This window comes from Martes martes (assembly GCF_963455335.1).
Source record: "Martes martes genome assembly, chromosome: 14".
Taxonomy (NCBI): Eukaryota; Metazoa; Chordata; class Mammalia; order Carnivora; family Mustelidae; genus Martes; species Martes martes.
This window is the reverse complement of record NC_137902.1, coordinates 61,960,544-61,980,765: the sequence shown is the minus strand read 5'-3', so window position 1 is coordinate 61,980,765 and position 20,222 is coordinate 61,960,544. Positions and strand designations below refer to the sequence as shown.

The window sequence follows — 20,222 nt, the reverse complement described above, 5'->3', positions numbered from 1 at the left end:
AGCTGACGAAGACAGCAAAGAATTTATCACAAAAGCCGGAGCTATAGGATGGTGGCAAGAAAGACGAGATTTGAAGGTTTTTCTCTGAACAGTCTAGAGTGTACTTCTACTCTGAAGAAAATAACCAGCAGAGAGGAAAAGTTTAAAGACCTATTTACATAGAAGGGGATAGCAGATGGAACAAGGGTTCGGGAAGAAAACTAGAGGATGGAATCTAAAACCTCTACAATGGATAGAAAGGTTCTGTCTACTTTGGAGAAAAGATCCCTTCTCTCTCTGATAGTAGAGGGGAAAACATGAATGTCTGAGGCACAAACCAAATCTTAATCATCCTCAGAACCCCAGGACCCAGTTTCTATTCTCCAATAAAGTGTTTATAAGTAAGCTTAACAGTTTATTTTCACAAACAGAACATCTAAAGATAGGAAAGGAGGAAATAAAAATACTCATTTTTAAAACTAAAATTTCTATTATATTAACAAAAGCTAAATCAAGCACTGTTAAAGATTAGAATATCCCTATATCCACTACAATTCTTTTTGTAATCTTTGCTGTTTACTCAGAAGCTGACATTCTAGATAATAAGTCCTAGTGTGTATGGTTATTCAGTTTCATCGCAGAGACCATTATTCTTCAAGTTTCTTTACCTGCTTTTGAGAGAATGCCATTTCCTTTTGCTATGCCAACATAGACTAGAATATTTACAACATCAGAAACTTCAACGTGGAGATTTGTTGTTCCTATGTCATGATCTTTAGCAGCTGCTACACCTGTGTATAAAATTTTATAAAATTTTATTTGACTGAAAACATATTCTAGATAGTCCCCCTAAAATCAGCTCTACGAGGAAAATTTGTTAATTGTAATCTGAGCTTTAGCTTCCTTGTTCCAAAGCCTGCTCCCCAAGAGCCACAATCCAAGAAATTTCCATAAAAATCAAATTATTAGAAAATGTAAATATTTTGCAAGGAATTAGCGAGTACTTAACTATATTAGCTATTAATTTCTAATATACTGATAGGGAGAAAAAAAGACTTCAATGGATTACTAAAAAATGGATTTGATAGAGCCTAAAAATCACTAGACAATTTATCTTTGGACAGAAGTTAAAATGTTATATAATTCCAAGTTCACAGAAATGCAAATATATACCTACCATAGGCACTGCACAACCTGGGTCCTAAATCAGGGCGTACAAAAAATCCTGGCAAATGAGAGGCCAAGTTGAATTTTCCTTCTGGACTACAATATTCTGGCAATGGTAGGCTTTTTAAAAGATCTTCATATCTGAAGAATAACAACATTGACTTCATCTGAATACAGATTAACATTCTTGGGTGCTTTCACATACAAATTTTCAAATACAAATTTTCAGGTTGTTTAAACCTTTCCTTAAGGATTCTGACAATTAACACTTTCACTGACTTCATTTAGTTTAAATGAATGCCTAACACAAGGACAAGCACAGAACAGAAGTGACACAGAATTCTGAACTGCAATTCTCTTTCTCTAAACATAGCAAATTAAAAGCATCAAGAGAAGGGAGGTCATTATCAGTACTCCACGTCCTTTGATATTAGTATTTTTTCCTTTATTGCCCTAACATAAAGACGTTATCCTGCTGAGAACAGAGATTGGGTTTTGTTCTTAATTTATTCTTAATTGGCAAGGAAAATGCCTGAAATAAATACATAGTTCCTTATCCTACTTCTGGGGATAATCTCAGCCAATTTCAAAAACTCAAGGGTTAAAATAACAAGTTTTAAAAATATATACCTTGCTGGCATCATAGTCTTGAAGTCTTCTCCTGAAGGGCAATCTTTCAATTTTAAAACAACTGTTTCTCCATTTTTCGTTTTTTGTCGTTCTATAAAGAATGCAGTTTATTATTAAAAGGTAATTTCTGCCTTTTAATTTTTATTAATGTTTGGAATGAATGACTTGATTATTGTACAGTATGTATTTAACGAATGCTTGCTTACTGAGTTTAATTTCTTATGTACTTACATAGTATTAGGACTTTTATTCCTTATGTATTTAGTTATTTGTAATATTGCAAAAATATTGTTTAAAAATCTTTTTACAAGTGTTATTGAAACTAGTCTTACGTTTTTACTTTTAATTTTCTAAGTGTTTTACATAACATGTAATTCTCAAAGGTTTATGGGGTTGCCAAAAATATTCCCCATATGATATACGGAAACATGGTATAAATTACTTATTTATGGTCAAAGGATATTAGGGTAGAACCAAGGAATAAGACCTAGTCTCTTGTTTCTAAGTATTTGTCTCTTCTTTATTAGCCAAAGTAATATAGAAGTTTCAAAGATTAAAAATCTGTTAAGTCATGGTTGCAATTTATAATTTTGGGGGGCTATGTTTCAGAAAGCAGTAAAACAAACAAAAAACAACATACTTGAAACTTCTTCAAAACCATCCCAGAATTCCTTAACATTGGCATTTGAAATAATGCTGTCTTTGCAGTTCAGGAGATCAGCTTGGTGGTCTCCAAAATCAAGACTAATTGACTCCGCCTTCCACAAGCTAATGTTCATTTTCTTATGCACACCAGAAACCACTGCAGGCTTATAAATAAATAAATAGATAGATCGATAAGTAAGTTAAAAGGTATATGGACACTTCCAAAATTCGATTTTATACACATATACAACAAACAGGTAACATGTTAAGTTTTAGGATTAATGACAAATTGTGAAAATAAAAGGGACTACTGAAAATAGTCCCTGACCTGAAAAGATACACATAATATACTGTCATTGAGAATAGGTAAAGAGAGAATGCCATGTAAATACACTGCCATTTTTTAAAAAATTAAAATTAACGTGTAGTAAATTTTCAGGAACGAAGTCTTAAAGGGCTACCCTAAAAATTTCAGTTCTAGGTAGTATAAGTATGAATTTTGGGCTGCATTGTTTATAGACTACTTTTTGAAGATAGAACATAACCTACTTATATATCCTTATGTGTGATATATATAAAAAGATTTTAACAACATACATATAGTCCTTGAGATTAAAACATAATTTGTATCACTTAAAATACATACACACGTTCTTTATCTCCAGAAGGATCATGATAAATAAAAATATTAAACAATCAGGCAAAACATTAAATTTCAAGCTATTGGCTGACTCCCTGAAAGTAAATCTTTCCTTTGAAATCATATGAATTTGAATTCCCTCAAGGCTATCTAACCCAAAAACTAACAACTGAAGATTTAAAGCTTCTAAAACTCCAATGCTAATGTAAAAAGACCTCTACAACAATCTGATATACTATCTCCAAGGTTTTGGGTTTTAAAAATTCCTTTAGAAGCAAAAGTCTGGGATATAGAGAACAAAGAAAGTTGTGACTTGAGATTCTCTTATAAAATATGGTATTTATTACATCTTCTTAAACTTCATTAAGGTAATTTTATTTTGGGAACTATAGAGCAGAATACCCTATCTAGGGTTCTTATTGCAAAAGGTATCTCAAAAGAAAAGAAAAACAACAAAAATTACCTTAAATCTGGTTAACGACTTACTTGGGGGACCACTCCATTAAACTTCCCTTCAACAGGCTAATAATACATCCAACTATTAAAAATAGGTTCAGCAATTAATTAACTATTGTTGGCAATTCAGGTATTAATCCCCAGCCCCTATTGTGGCTATCCAGCCCCACGCCACTCTTTCTAATGGTAATCATATTGTTAAAAAAAAAAAAAAAGAGGGGCAAGTTAGCTAGTGTATTAGAATATTCTCAAGCAGAATTCGTAGGCTACCATCATCATCTTCTCAAAATACTAGAAACCTTCCTATTTTGATTCCTTACCTATACCCTTATTTTCCTCTAATTCAACTTCCAATCTGCTTTTGCTGTCAATTATTTTAATATGTCAATCTGACTCATCAATTACTATTATCTACAGGATAAAATTCAAACTCCTTAGTGTAATATACAAAGGCCCTTCATAATCATAACCCTAACTACCACTTCTTACCATTCTCCCACATAACTCTTTTATCTATGTTCCAAACAAAACTACTTAACAGTTCCCCAAGCACCTGATGCTCTTGTTTATTTCCAACCTCTTGTTCACATACAGAAAAATTTCCCTTAACCCCTGAGGCATCAATTCAGACTACCGTTTCTGAATTAGTACTCTAGCCTAGTGATTGGCCCTTTTGGGTTTTTATAGCACTTTAACAAAGTTCTTAGAGTATTTAACATACTTATTAAAATATTTATGTGACAGCTCAAGCTCATACCAAATCAAGTGGTCTAAATTAGGACCTGCCAATGGCATCAGGGCTTCAAGGGGAGCCAACGAGAACACAAAGAAAAAGAAGAAAAAAAAGGAAATAAAAAGCTAAATACTGGGGTGCCAGGGTGGCTCAGTCACTGGGCATCTGCCTTCGGCTTGGGTCATGATCTCAGGGTCCTGGGACTGAGCCCCACATCGGGCTCCCTGCTCAACGGGATGCCTGCTTCTCCCTCTCCCTCTCTTCCTGTTTGTGTTCCCTCTCTCACTGTGTCTCTCTCTCTCACTCTGTCAAATAAATAAAATCTTAAAAAAAAAAAAAAGCTAAATATTGTGTATGTGCAATACACAGGTATGAATTTTTTCTGGGGAGAAAGGAACCAAGTTTTCTTCACACTGTGAAAAGGATTAGTGACCTAAAGAGATTAAGAACCACTGCACTAAAATAATTTATTCATCTTACTTGTTTTTATATGACTTAATTTTTATATCCTTAATGGCCAATACAAAGACTAGATTTTATGAGGAGCTCAATAACTATCTGTTGAATGAAGAAAGTAAAATAAAATTGGAAACGATGTTTTCCAGAAAGAAAAAGACAACATAAATACGAAATTATGCAAATTGTTAATTTTGTTCATAATTTCTTTTTTAAAAGATTTATTTAATTTGACAGAGAGAGAGAGAGATCACAAGTAGGCAGAGAGGCAGGCAGAGAGAGAGGCAGGGGAAGGAGGCTCACTACTGAGCAGAGAGCCCAATGTGGGGCTTGATCCTAGGACCCTGAAATCATGACCTGGGCTGAAGGCAGAGGTTTAACCCACTGAGCCACCCAGGCCCCCCTGTTCACAGTTTCTGCATTAATGTAATAAACTGCCATCTGAAATGTGTCCCAAACATTCTATGAAAACTCTGGTCAAAGAGAAAATAATTTTCATTTGAACAGAATTAAATAATGTTATTCAAGATCTGATGAACTAATGTATAAATAAATGTTTTATGGACGAACATTAAAGGCAAAAACATCTACACTTTTAGTCTGAGGCAAATGCTTCTATAGATATGAATCTGTTAACTGGACTAAAATACAAATGTAAAAAAGGGAAGTAGCATATTTTGTAAATATGTGGCTTTATTAGAAGTCTCTCGACTGATAGTTAAAAAATTAACATCAATCAGTACTTCCCTTTTAATTCATATAAATCTGACCAAAAAGATAAGAATTCAGGAAGAGTAATTCTGGTAACCTTTTTGTTTTTGATATCCTACTTCCAAATGTGTTAAGCACTATCTTTCCCCTTTCTTCCAATCCAACCAGTTTCAGTTTTACTAATCACCTTAAAATACTCACTTGTCCATGTTTCCAACACTCTTTGAAAAGCTTCCAATTATTACTATTTTTATAATCTTTAAGCCACAGAATATGCTGCTCACAGATCCAGGAATGTGGTATATCACTATATAATTTGTTTTCCTCCATGGGTGATTTTCTGCTCTCTTTAGGCTCTTCTTTCGGCTCCGGTTTTACATTTATTTTAGAGGCTTTATTTGGTGGAATTTTGTTTTCAACAACTGAAGCAATTATGTCATCAAGAATGTTTGGCATAGTCCTTCCACTTTTACCACTCTATTTGGGAAAAAGTTGTATTTTGAGAGGAAATATATACATCTTTAAACTTTCACTCTGTTTTACTACTAACATAGCAAACAACCAACACGAACATTTTGTGTGCCTTCAAGAATATATAATCATGTCAGTGGATACACATCTACAGTCCCTACACTGTTCCAAACAGATAGGAACCAGAAGTTTGGTAGTCTTCTATGTTAAAAACTACCAGATCTGCAGAAATTTTAAGTGTGGCCTTTTACATATTTTAGGACTAGTGCAGGGGAGACAGGTGGGTAGAATCTCCCATATACTTCTAAAGATCACTAAAATTTGTGCCTACCTATGCAATTATTGTTTTTTATTTTCTTCTGGTACATAATTAGAACAAAAACCTAAATTACTAAATACTAAATATTTTGAATAATAAAACATTAACCATGTGATTTATTTCCCCTACTAGATACGTCATTTTCAAATTCTGAAGGAGTCTCTTAGGGCTCTTCTCGCATAAAATGCCTCTCCCCAGCCTTTTTCACCTGGGGGGAAAACCCCAAATCTCCAGCTTTTAAGCTAAGAGATTTATAATGCAGGTGGAAGCATGCTCAGCAGTAAGTGTATTTTATTTCATCTGCATCTATTTCTTGTGTAGTCACAGCCAAATCATCTAAATTTAAGGTCCATATGAAAACCAAAAATCTGGCATCTTACTCACTGGGGTTCCCATTGAATACACTGGGGCAAAGGCAATCCCAGCATCTGTAGAACCCACACGTAGCTTGCCAGCGGTTGTGGTCAGCAAATCTCGTAAAGTTGAGCCTTGTTCATTATTCTGGGACACAGGAGGTGATGTTCTGCTATTTGGAGAATCAGGGCTGTCTTGTTCTCGCTCTTCTTTAATTTGCTTTTCAAGGGCAAATTCTTTGTTTTCTGAAATACAACATTTACAAAATTCAAATAAAATAAGCATGCTGTGAAAGTACAGAAAAAACTGGGACCCTACATTTGATAGTGAGAGGTAAAAAGTGTAGCACTAGTGATTTATTCACCTGAACACACACCAGAGGATGAATTAGATCCTTCAAAATGGAGTCAAACAGTATGAATATGAAAAGGCCTTCCTCAATATCTTACACATGTAGCTGAATGTGCACCTGTCACAAATGAAAAATGCTACAGCTAAGGCAGGGAGAAAGTATAGTTTAAGTTACAAATCTACTGCCCTCCTGGCTTTAATGATATGCTCATCCACAAATGATTCTGTAACTAATTTTGATATAATCATAGGAAGGTGAATTCCTAACAGTAGAAAACAAATGTTTTCCTGAATCTAAGCCATTCATACTGTAAGCAAAAGACAAATGTAAACTGTAGTTAAGTGAATATTACACATTAATGTACATTGTTGGTTATATTATGGTCCTCTATTACATACTTAATTATATTTACCTTTTTTTTCCTCTCTGGACTTTTGCTCTGCAAGATCTGCTAACCAATGCAGCGGTGACTGGGATTCTGGAGGAGTTAACTTGCTGTCTGTGCTTACGTCACTCCCTGGGCTGCTGTTGCCTTTACTCTCAGACTTCTGAGGGTTATTTTGCTGCTGAGACTCAGGCATGCACAGAGAAATTTTATTACTGTGATTAAGAACATTCTGTAAAACCTGTAAGGATAGAGCAATTGAACTTTTAAAATACTACCTTTTCAATCATTCAAAGTTAAAAGTAGTAGTTATATTTATACAGTAACATAGAAAACATAAGTTTACCAAACACAAGTCCTAAATTGGATTTCAAATATCAAATATCAAAGCTGAGTAATTTAACTACGTGTTTCATTTGAATAATTAGATAGCTGTACTCACTTGAGATACACCATTCATTGCAGGAAAATTTCCAACTTGTATATTCTGTTTGTTAGTGCAATGACAATGGGATTTAATACCATATTTTTCTCTAAGAGTGTGCACTGCATCTAGAAGATCTGTCAAAACTACAAAGAAATAATAGTGGTTAATAAAAGGACTGCCTCTAGTTGTTAAGATCATAAAATATTTTCCTGTTTTTCTTGTACTGGTTTTTCTGTGTCCTTTCACGTTTCTTCCCATTTTTTTCTTCATCTCTTCCATCTATTTCTGGTTTGATCATTCAGCCAAATTCATGCTCTCTATTCTTTTCTCTCTTACCTCTACTATTAAAAACTCAGTATGCTCAGAAAAGGGAGAATATCTTAAATCTAATAAGCATTTTCACTATACTCTAGTTTTCCCCCCTAAATGGTTCCTCTGAGGCTGGGCTTGTCTTGGTAGCTTTATTACACAGAAGATTCTAAGAACTGAACAAGAACAATTCAAGATTAGATAAATCGTACCTCTCCATTCTATCATACTCCTACATACTCCTAAATAATCTAGAGCAAGCAAGACCTATTACACTACCAAGTAAATAATGTGCGTTAATACTTACCAGAACCGGGTATAATTTGAGTTGGCATTAAATGTTTGTGATCATGAGGCTGTCCCTTCACACACTTCATCCAAGCATACAGTTCTTTATCTGTATGATTACAACATACATACTTTTATATCTGTCATGGTTTTAAAATTATAAAATTGGTGGCTTATATATAAAGAGCTTAACAATTTTTTTTTTTAAAGATTTTATTTATTTGACAGAGGAGAGCAAGCACAAGCAGGGGGAGCAGCAGGGAGAGGGAGAAGCAGCCCCCGCCACCCCTGCTGAGCAGAGAGCCTGATGTGGGGCTCAATCCCAAGACCTTGAGACCATGACCTGAGCTGAAGGCAGACACTTAACCAAATGAGCCACCCAGGTGTCTCAAGAGCTTAACAATTATATAAAATGTCAACGGTAGGCTCCAATGTTCAGTTTTTTAAAAGATAAGACAGCTCCATCATTCTCAGAATTTTATAAAAACAAGATACAAAACTGATATGTTATTTAGCCTTTTCTAAAATTACCGTTATTTATTGTCATTAATGTATTTGTTATCTCTGCCTTATTTGATTTTAGCTTCTGTCACTAATCTCCTTTTATCTCTTCATTATTTCCTGTGCCCAACAGGGCTGTTGCCTCATCTTAGTACATTAAACTGACACAAATTTGAGGCTACTGCTAACTATTTTCCTTTTATGCTTTCAAGACATGTAGAGGAACTGCCATGAGATGTCAGAAAGCTGCTATTTTATATAAAATATTTAACTGTTATTACTGCCTTCAAACAAGGCTCCATACCTAGAATTGTAAACATATTAAGGCATAGCATGAGGCAAATACTACATAGGAAAAATACTCAATTATCTTGATCTCAAGGAAATCTTTTTCTGTAAATTTAATGACACACGACAACTAATGTTGTGGCTGTAACAGCTTCAATAAATATCAGAAAGCTCATTATATTCAGCATAAAAAATATCTACAACTATTATTTCATGAAAAGCTTCAGAGTAAATAAAATTCAAATCCAGTCTAAAATGGCTAAAACTGCTTTTCTTTAAAAGCTTTCCAACTAGGGGCTTTTCTTTAAAAGCTTTCCAACTAGGGGCTCAGTCGGTTAAGAGTCTACCTTCGGCTCAGGTCATGATCCCGGGGTCCTGGGATCCAGTTCCGCATCTGGTTCCCTGCTCAACAGGGAGTCTGATTCTCTCTCCCTCTGCCCCTCTCCCCTGCTTGTGCTCTCTTGCTCTCTCAAATAAATAAAATCTTAAAACCACCACCAACCAAAACCCCAACTTTCCTTTCCAGAGCCTACATAATAACTTATAAATGTTTTCTGTCTATATTTTAGACACTTACCCTAATTACCACTATATATAGCTACAATCTAGTCAATATGAGTTTATTACAATATTTAACAGTGAAATAGATATATGGATAACAGAGTACAACTTAAGGCATAAAGGTTAAACTAAAAAAAAGATACAGTAACTGACAGACTATGCTTTTAAAATTAATAGTACTATGAATATCAATAGCAACACAACTAGGTTTATAATACATACCTTATCTTATTAAAAAATACAACATACTTATATATATGCATATAATGTAGCAAAATATAATAGATTTTTTAATTTGGAAAAGGAAAATAAAAGTGATATGGAGCCAGGAAAAAGGAATATAAAATGCATGTGATGAAGTTTTATAACGGTACAGCTAATTCTATTATCAGAAAATATCCAAATATATTTTTACAATTTTGAGAATAGTAAATACCTAAAATCCATTCCTTAAAAAAAAAATCTATTTATTTATTTTACAGGGAGAGAGACAGAGAGAGCACATGCATGCACGCATGTATACTGGAGTGGCAGAGGGAGAGAAAGTTCCAAGCAGACTCTGTGGAGTACAGAGGCCAACGTGGGGCTCAATCTCACAACACATGAGATCATGACCAAGAGACACCTAACTGACTGCACCACCTAGGTACCCTTAGAATGAATTCCTTACTACAGTTTCACATTTTACTCATATTTTCCATCTTTTGCATATCACAGAAACATCCAGCCATGATGTTTGGAAACATGTCCCTACTCCAGGGGTCTTTTTGGTTAAGTGCTCAGTGTCTAAGAAAAAGTTAGAAAGGAATCTTACCAGTGGAAAAGATACTGATGGCTAACCCATGTTTTATCTATCTGATATAAAATTCTGAAAAAGATCATTTTTAGATGTTAAACAGTTTCTATCACTAAACATGACTTTACTTCTAATAATTCCACAATTTGAATCCTCTCATTTCATGGTGACTTTATCCCAAACAAATTACTGAAAAATTTTAGGTTAACAGTATTAGGAAGCTACTTCGAAATTTGCCTTGGATAAACTTTTCTAAAAACACTTTAAGCATGAGAAAAGGTGAATTTAGTTACTTCCTTTTTAAATTTTGTATTATCTCCAGCTGTACTAACATGCAGAACACCTGTTTTTCTGCCATTTTATCTAGAAATTAGAAATAATAGCTTCAGAGACTACTTTTATATGTAACAAAGACTTTTTCATTCTCTAAAAACTAGAGGATAAACAATACTGATGGAGGCATATTCTTGAACATTTTGATTTGAATTTTATGGTCTTAAGGACAGAGAACAAACTGAGGGTTAATGGAGGGAGGTGGATAGGAGATGGACTAAATGGGTGATGGGTATTAGGGAGGGCACTTGTGGTGATAACTAGGTATTGTATGTAAGTGATGAACCACTGAATTCTACTCCAGAAACCAATATTGGTTATACAGTTAATTACGCTAACTAACTTTTAAATAAAAATTTGAAGGAAAAAAAAACTTTGTGGACCAATTATTTTAAAAAATCAGTTCACACGAGTAAGTATTCAGCTGTGACTTATGTGCATGACCATGTATTTATTTAACAGGTTCTAGAATGGACTTCAGGCTCCTATACACTGGAATCTGAAAGTAGCAAAGCTTCTTCTAAATTGGGCTACATTAAAGAACTACCTGCTTGAGGGGGCCCCTGGGTGGCTCAGTCAGTAAAATATCTGACGCTTAATTTTGTCTCAGGAGAATGAGATCCAGCCTCATGTCCACGCTCAGCAGGGAGTCTACTTGAGGATTCTCTCTCCCTCTCTCCCTCACTCACACCCCTCTTTCTAAAATAAATAAATAAATCTTAAAAAACAACAATACCACAACTACCTGCTTGAAATGAGAGAGTGGATCTTACTAACGAGGATAAAAGGATATAGATGCTGTTTTTATTCTAGAAAATCTGGCCATTAATAAACTTTACAAAGCTTCTTTAATGTAATATATTCAAAATAAAGGGAAGTAGGGGGAAAAAAAACCCTTACATACATATCATTTTCCAGATGAGTGATCCTAAAGAAAATGAACATTACAAAAATTTCAGTTTATAGAGTTATAAACCAACCTCTAGAACTCTTCCTTTCCTTTGCCTTGTAACAATCTAAGCAGACCACAAATCCACATTTTTGGCAGACCCAATGAATGTTAAACAATGTTGCTTCACATGCATCACACATTTCCCGGACTCCTCTCACTGCTCTTTTCCAGGCAATTTTGGCTGAAATACAGAGAAATAAAAATGTAAAGGCAAACATGGCTCTTTTACACACAATTTTCACTGAAATACACAAAAACAAAAATTTAAAGGCAAACCAAGAACATCAAAGGATATATTAACTAAAGATCAACAGATTTCTTGAATTAGTAATTCTCTTCAGGAGACTTACATCTAATGGAGTTTTTCAACCTTAGCACTTTTAAGACTGACTGAATAATTCTCTGTTGTGAAGGACTATATGCTGTGCAATGTAGAATATTTAGTGGCATCTGTGACCTCCACCCATTAAATGCCAGTACTCTATCATCCACCCTCAACCTTTCAGTTACACAACCAAAAATGTCTCCAGTCATTCACTGTTAAATATCCCTTGAGGGACTAACCACTGATTTAAGAGAAAAGGGGGAAAAGAAACTAACATTCAGAGTAATTCATGTTAGGTGCTTTACATATTTAAATATAATTAACTACTTTCTAAACAAAGCTATGATAGTTATTCTCATTTTATAATCATACAGTTAAAAGCAAGGAATAAAGCTGAGATTCAAATACAAATCCATCTAACTCTAAAGACTGTGATGGGGCGCCTGGGTGGCTCAGTCGGTTAAGTGGCTGCCTTCAGCCCAGGTCATGATCCTAGGTTCCTGGAATGGAGCCCTGTGTCAGGCTCCCTGTTCAGCAGAGAGCCTGCTTCTCCCTCTCCCGGCTGCTCTGCCTACTTGTACACTGTATCAAATAAAGAAAATCTTAAAAAAAGACTGTGATGAACCACAGCCCCTTCAAAACTCAAGTAATTGGTATGGACTATGTCTTTCTCTGGCAAATGCTGAAATTTCCCTGTTTCACTTCTGAAACACCCCTATGATGCTAACTATACGTAATAACGGCAGAAACAGCATAATGCTATTGTGCTTTCACGAACTGTCAATCCATTCGTTACAGCCTCAGTTGGAAAATATGTTACCTTAAGTACATACAGGTGCATCTGTATGTAAAAAAAGTGTCATCAAAATTAAGTACAAATGAGACCAGGGAAAATTAGGGACTTAACCCCATTAAGTATACTTGAGAAATTTTAAAAATGAAATGTGTATAGTTGTATATTTAACTTCCTTACCATCCTTTTTCACCCAGGACAAAGCTGTTTTTTCCGACGTTACTAACTGACAGAACTTATCACCTATGATATCCAAGATGTATTTTGAAGTTTCTACATCTAGTTCATCATCATCGTAATTTTCATGTGTCCATAAGCTCATAGCTTCATCATCATATTGGTCAGGAGAAGAAAAACCATCTATTCTAACCACTCCATTTTTACTAAATGACAATCTGAAATATTAAAACATAAAAGGATTAGATACCTAGACAGAAGTCCAGTTTTATAAAGTTGTAAATTTATAATTAATTTACATTTTATATTATAAACATATAAATATTTATGTTAAAAATAAGAAAGGGTAGTCCTTCATATACACACATAATTATTAGTTAAATTTAACAAATTTAAATGACTCCCACAGTGTTATACAAATGGCGATGATAAGCAGCACCAATTTTAGGTTATTCAAGAAATAAGATTTTTTCAATCAAACATAAACCATGTCCAAGTGTTTGATGAGGACAAGAGTTAAAATCCTGCCCAAATGCTCCTTACAGTAACACTGTTATTTATATATAACCTAAATCAAGACCATCTTAAGTTGAAAATGCCCTAAATTGAGGTGCCTGGGTGGCTCAGTTGGTTTAGCGTCTGACTCTTGGTTTTGGCTCAGGTCATGATCTCACTCACGGTCCTGAGATCAAATCCCGAGTTGACCTCTTGCAGGTCAAGTAGCCTGCTTAAGATTCTCTCTCCCTCTGCCTCTTCCTCTGTACCCCCTCTCTCCCTCTAAATAAATATATACATACATAAATAAAAAGAAAATGCCCTAAATTACCTTAAGATGTACACCGGGAGGATTAAAAAAATGCCAAGTACAGATACATTATTTTCATTAATTAAAATGACTATTTATGACTAGGAGGAACAAGGAAGACACTCTCAAATGTTTATTAGGAACCCAATTATGTATGTTTAAGTTCCTCTCAGCTTCTGACATCCAATTCATGTAATTACTCAATTCAGAAAATCTTAGGGTAAATGGAAGGCAAAACTGCCATTCTTTTCCTTGTTGGTGGTTATTTTTGTTATCATAGTACTTACTCTTTTTACTCACAATCAGGGGATATCAGCATATTACAGTTTATTCTCCCTTTTTCCAATGGACACCAAGAACATTCCTTTTACCACCCCCTTTTCTCATACTTTTATTGCCTAAACTTTCCTTCCTTTTTTTAAAACCAGATTTCTCCCATTGTTATAATCCATCATTTCACTTCAGCTTTGTGTTATTATTTTTATCTGACTCTTCTTTAAACCCGATTTCCTTTTTTTTTTTCCTTTTCTTAGAGAGGGATGGGGGGAGCAGCAGAGGGAGAGACTTAAGCAGACTCCATGCCTAGCAGGGAGCTGACACAGGGCTCCATCTCACAACCTGAGATCATGATCTGAGCTGAAATCAAGAGTCAGACACTTAACTGACTAAGCCACCCAGGCGCCCCAACCAACTTTCCTTTTGATTTCTTTTTCATCTTTTCTGCAATTCCATGTGTACGACCTTTTACAACTATTCTTTAAAGTTGTCTGTCCTTTGGGGATTATTGGCTAGAAAGCCCATGAAGTAAAAATAAGAAACAGAACAGGTTCTGTTTCTTATTTTCTGAAGAACAGATTCTTCATGGGCTTTCTTAGAGTCTCTACTGGGCCACCAGCATAGGTATATTTGCCAGAGCAAAGTGTCTCCTAACCTCTTAGGAAGATGATGCTGATGATTAGGAAAATAACAAGCTAACATTAATATATCATTCAATTGCACTTGGTACTAAACTAAGGACTTATGTACTTTATCTCATTTAATCATGAAATCACTCTGCAGTATGTATCACTATCATTATGCATATGAGACAGTCTTAGCTAAAATAAAGTCATACAGGAACTAAGAGAAAGAGCTAAAACTCAGGAATGAATGATTCTACAACCTAAGACATTAACGATTAGTCTCCACTGGCTGGGTGACCCAGCTATTCTTTCTGTTGAACTCTTAAAAGTCTATGGGCCCCTGGCCGGCTCAGTTGGCTGAGCGACTGCATTCGGCTCAGATCATGATCCTGGAGTCCTAGGATCAAGTCCTGAGTCAGGCTCCCTGCTTGGCAGGGAGTCTGCTTCTCCCTCTGACCCTCCCTCTTCTCATGCTCTCACTCTCATTCTCTCCCTCAAATAAATAAATATATTTTTTAAAAAGTTTTTAAAAAGGTCTATATATGACTTTAGTATTGAAGAATTATTTAGTAATGCTAATATTACAGTAGAATGTAGGAGAGTAACAATTACAAGTTGTTTTTATACTTACTACAAAACCTCTGAAATGTGACAGGACATGGTACTGACATCCTTTTTCTCCCAGCTCATATTTTTATAGCTACACATTTAACAAAAGTATGGGCAGTCCAATGTAATGCAATGACTTTAGTTTAATGCCTAGACTGTTTACCTACATTTATAGACTATTTGATTGCTAGCTAATACACAGATAAATATAAATGCCAACACTGTGTTGGTCAAAGTATATAAACTTTTCAAAATTCCTTAAATCAAACAAATTACTGTTTCCTATTATTTTCTAGAAAAAACAGTAACATTTTTTCATTAAGGATGAATAAATCTTTCAAAGTGAAAGGCCATACTAACACAAGTAACAATATGAATTATGAATTTAGTCCCATAGTTAGCTACTATTAAATTTACCACAAAAAAAGTTAAATACTCTTTTATAATGTTTCAGAAACAGGGAAGCTCAAAGGACTCATTTCCACCTTTATGTGAGACCCTAAAAATTATAGTATGACTTCCAATAGCGAATAAACATATTTTCCCCTAATTACTAATTTTCACTTACCGTCTAAAGTAGTAAAATCTACAAAACACTGGTGAATGAGTTGGTTCTTCTCCTTTTTTACTCCGAATAAGTCTACATTCCCGGCACTTTTGCAAATTAGGCCCTATCTCACAGCAGGAGTCATCCTGTAAAAAGGATTCCCCAGTTTGCTTCAGCTTCTTGACTTTACGCCAATCTTTTAATACTGAACGAGGGATACCAGCTGTAAAACCAGTAGGAAATTATTAACAGGATTAAAACTTTTTTAAAAAGCACATACACCCCTTGAGATAAAATTCAAGATAAGTACACAACTGTCATAATATAGTAAGACTATAAAAAAGAACCAAAGACATTATAGTTCTAGTCCTCATTAGTAACATTAAAGTCCATAGCAGCATTTCTATTTACTCACTTTCTATTAATCAAATGAACTTTTATTGTCAGTATACTGGAAATGCAGAGCTGAGTAAATCTTCCAGCTGACTGAAATCTTTACATATTAAATATTTATATTTGTATAACAGCAAACACAGGAATCATTCATTTTCTATGTGTATCTATAGCTAAAAATATAGCCCTTCTACACAGGAATTTGGTATATGTAGGAGAAAGTTCTTTTAAGATCCACCCGAAGAACCTGAAGAACCAAAAGTTAATACTTTTAGAAACTACAGGCTAATTCAAACATACTTGTATCACTTTGAAATATTTAATCTGATTCTCCCAAGGTAAGTGTGGCTCATTAAGACAAGTGCTAATTTTAGCATTTGAGAAAAGAGGGGTAAGCAATTTCTCTTAGTACCTCTCCCTCAGGATGATGCTCTCCATTTGATTCAATATACTGACAAGGCCGTCAGTACCTTATAGAAAATAAAGGGGTTTGAAGAAAATAAAAAAGCCAATATTAACTTGACTTTTTGATGAAAGAAAGAAAAGCATCAGAGAAGTCTAAAAAAAAAACAACCCTCAGATGACTAACATTTGAAGAAATTATTTATTTATACTCTACATCATTGCCACATGTTTATTAACTTGAACTTAGCTGCTGTAATAATACAGCCTCAAGTTATCACTCATCTAGAAGGCAGATTAAAAAATTAAAAGCAGGGGTGCCTAGGTGGCTCAGTGGGTTAAAGCCTCTGCCTTTGGCTCAGGTCATGATCCCAGGCTCCTGGGATCCAGCCCCACATCTCCTGGGATCCAGCCCCACATCGGGCTCTCTGCTCAGCAGGGAGCCTGCTTCCTCCTCTTACTCTGCCTACTTGTGATCTCTGTCTGTCAAATAAATAAATAAAATCTGCAAAAAAAAATTAAAAGCATGTTTATTTAAAAACAACCTACATTGGGACAAGCCAGTATCAAACTCTTAAAAGTATACTTACAATATATCTGTATGTCAGGTATGAGATTTACATAATTTGCTATTTCTGTCATTTCTGTCATGCTAAAACATATTTCCTACCTTGTGTTTTCTAATTACTCAGATGTTGTGGAACAGAGACAGTATAACTATTCTCCTGAGACTATACACTTCTTGCAGAAACATGTATCAGACCTTTAAGAGCTCCCACTATCACTTACCTGCGCATAGTATAAGCGGTACAAAAACAGCAAGGTAACACATCTTATATTGTGTTTAAGCTCTGGGACGACCCATTTAAAATCTGCTTCCAGTTATTAAGACCTTGTAGGATTGTTGCCTGGTTCTTTACAATGACATGTTTCCCCCTGTTTTATTTCTAACTTAGGGCAAGCCATTTGGCTTAATCCACTAAAGAAAGACCTATTACATGAACACAAACCACTTATGGAATAAAATGTTTCCAGAAGCCTTATTAAAGGGTTTATTATCTCCTCCACTATATATAAGACAGATTTCCCCTATAGAAAGTATAAAAAATTCAGAGCTTTTAGAAGTCAGAATGAACAACAAAAATGGTACACCACTCATAAATTTCTACTTAGCACACTTGCTTCCAATCATTTACTTACTTGTTTACTTACTACACTTAGAATAAGCTAAATTCAATCTATTTCTATTTTGACTAGAAAACAACTATAAACCAATATGCTTTTACATGCCAGGTAATGGAACAGTTCAAAGAGTATGGATAACCATACCACTGTGAACCACTTAAACAGTATTAAAATAAAAAAACAGACATTTCAAGGCAAATCTCAATTCTGTGACACAAAAGAGACACTCAGAGCTACTTTTTAAATTTAAACGAATGTGGGGTGCCTGGGTGGCTCAGTGGGTTAAGCCTCTGCTTTAGGCTCAGGTCATGATCCCAGGGTCCTGGGATGGAGCCCCACATCTGGCTCTCTGCTCAGCAGGGAGCCTGCTTTCCCCCCTCCTGCCTGCCTCTGACTGCCTGTGATCGCTATCAAATAAATAAATAAAAATCTTAAAAAAAAAATCTAAAAAATGTTTTAAAAAAATAAATTTAAACGAATGCATGAATTACAAAAACATGAAGGCCCAGGTCATATAGACGGTTTTTGATATAAAAACTTCTGCTTCTAAATTAGGCCACACATCACGGTAATTAACTCCTTTTACAACTATTACAACAGTATTTGTAAAATAAAATAACTTTCTCTTTCAATTCTATATATCTTAATTTACTGGCAACATCTAAAAATCTAAACTTTGAGAATAAGATATTTAGTCAACAAAAAATACCTAGTATTCCTTTTACCATTAGAATATTTTCAACCTTAGTCCTCAATTTATTAGTAAATCCTCAAACAGTTGCTCTAGCCAACAGGAAACTAGGGAGGAAGAAAACAGGAAACAAACACATGCTAACCTTTAATCTCTGATGTCATCACCTTAAATCTTTCTTTTTTTTTTTTTTAAAGATCATTTATTTTTTTATTTGACAGAGAGAGAAATCACAAGTAGGCAGAGAGGCAGGCAGACAGGAAGGGAGAAGCAGGCTCCCTGCTGAGCAGAGAGCCCGATGTGGGGCTCCATCCCAGGACCCTGGGATCATGACCTGAGCCGAAGGCAGAGGCTTAACCCACTGAGCCACCCAGGTGCCCCTAAATCTTTCTTGAGATACAAAAATTAACTGATTATAATAGAACCAATGGTTTTATCACAGGACTTATATTTAAGTTTGATTGGCAATTTCAGTTTATAAAATAAAATTATATAAGAATTTAGTCACAGAAAAACAGCCAACTTTTAATTATCATTATGAAAAGGCAGCAGATATGAAGACATTCCAAAACAGCAGATAAAATCTATTGTGCCTGGCTTTAGAATGTACCAAGAAACACAAGTTTCTTTATAGGTGTTATGTGTATATAATTAATACACGTATAACAGTGTATATAATCACATTATATTCTCTAAGTACAGACTTAACTTACTCTTTTTGACTATGAAATAAGGTTGTATTTAGTCCATGAGATAGATAATCCACTCAAATTTGGAAGTTAGATTCATAAACTTACCAATTTAGAGAACTTTTCTAGATAGCCATAACAAAGGCTAGACAACTCTGGCCGTAATTAACAGATGGCAATTAACACTTTTTATTATTTTGGACTTAGGAATAGATGGGGTTTAGAATACTCTCTCTGAGGTTAATTTTTAGGTACTAAGGAGGAAGAGATTTGACTTGGCATCACAAGTTGAGGGGAAAGTACTGATTCCAGTCTTTGTCTTTGAACTCTTGGGAACATGTACATTTGGTCTCAAAATGAAATAGAACATGTACTTCATTAAGAGTTAATTTTATAAATTTTCATTAAGAGTTAATTTTATAAATTTAATGTCACAAGAGCTTTCTAAGTGTTAAAAACTGGAAGATTCTTATCTCCATTTTCTGTAAATTTAACTCAAGTATTTGTATACCCAATACCAAACAAAGGAAATGTTACATGAAACAGAAAAGAAAATTACTGACCACACTAAGTCTCTTAAGAATTCACTGGGGAAGTAGAACACATGAGAAAGAAAAAACAACACTGTACACAATCCAAAAGTCAAATAAATGGCATGTATCCTGTATCCTCCAATGTCAATATCCCTCTCTTTCTTCTGACTATGTTTGCATTTAGTCTGTCAGCCTCTCTGTCTCTAGTTGAGCTTGTTTTCCTTTGGTCTTTTACTTTCTGACTGTCCTTTTCTATGATTCCATCCTCCTGATTTTCTCTCCTTCACTTTGCCTCTGGCTTCCACACAGGCATGTAAAAAAAACCTCATTCAGTGAAAAGGCCCAAACAGGAGCCTTCAAGCATCCAAATGCGTGTGAAAGTACTTCTTGAATGTCCACACTGTCACATATTTCCTAT

The 20,222-nt window shown here is 34.7% G+C and overlaps 1 protein-coding gene across 6 annotated transcripts in view; it reads right to left on the bottom strand.

Annotated features, from left to right (window-relative positions):
• The window catches only part of JMJD1C (jumonji domain containing 1C), a 339,678-nt gene that overhangs the window by 13,951 nt on the left and 305,505 nt on the right, over nucleotides 1-20,222 (bottom strand). For all 6 annotated transcript variants that reach the window (XM_080822676.1, XM_080822673.1, XM_080822678.1 and 3 more), the window contains 12 exons: nucleotides 15,933-16,134; nucleotides 13,052-13,266; nucleotides 11,782-11,934; nucleotides 8,342-8,431; nucleotides 7,741-7,868; nucleotides 7,326-7,539; nucleotides 6,592-6,806; nucleotides 5,619-5,894; nucleotides 2,417-2,585; nucleotides 1,777-1,867; nucleotides 1,157-1,287; nucleotides 648-770 (listed from right to left, as the gene is read on the bottom strand). In XM_080822676.1, coding sequence (XP_080678802.1) covers nucleotides 648-770; nucleotides 1,157-1,287; nucleotides 1,777-1,867; nucleotides 2,417-2,585; nucleotides 5,619-5,894; nucleotides 6,592-6,806; nucleotides 7,326-7,539; nucleotides 7,741-7,868; nucleotides 8,342-8,431; nucleotides 11,782-11,934; nucleotides 13,052-13,266; nucleotides 15,933-16,134 — 2,007 coding nt within the window. The remainder of the gene's footprint in view (nucleotides 1-647; nucleotides 771-1,156; nucleotides 1,288-1,776; nucleotides 1,868-2,416; nucleotides 2,586-5,618; nucleotides 5,895-6,591; nucleotides 6,807-7,325; nucleotides 7,540-7,740; nucleotides 7,869-8,341; nucleotides 8,432-11,781; nucleotides 11,935-13,051; nucleotides 13,267-15,932; nucleotides 16,135-20,222) is intronic.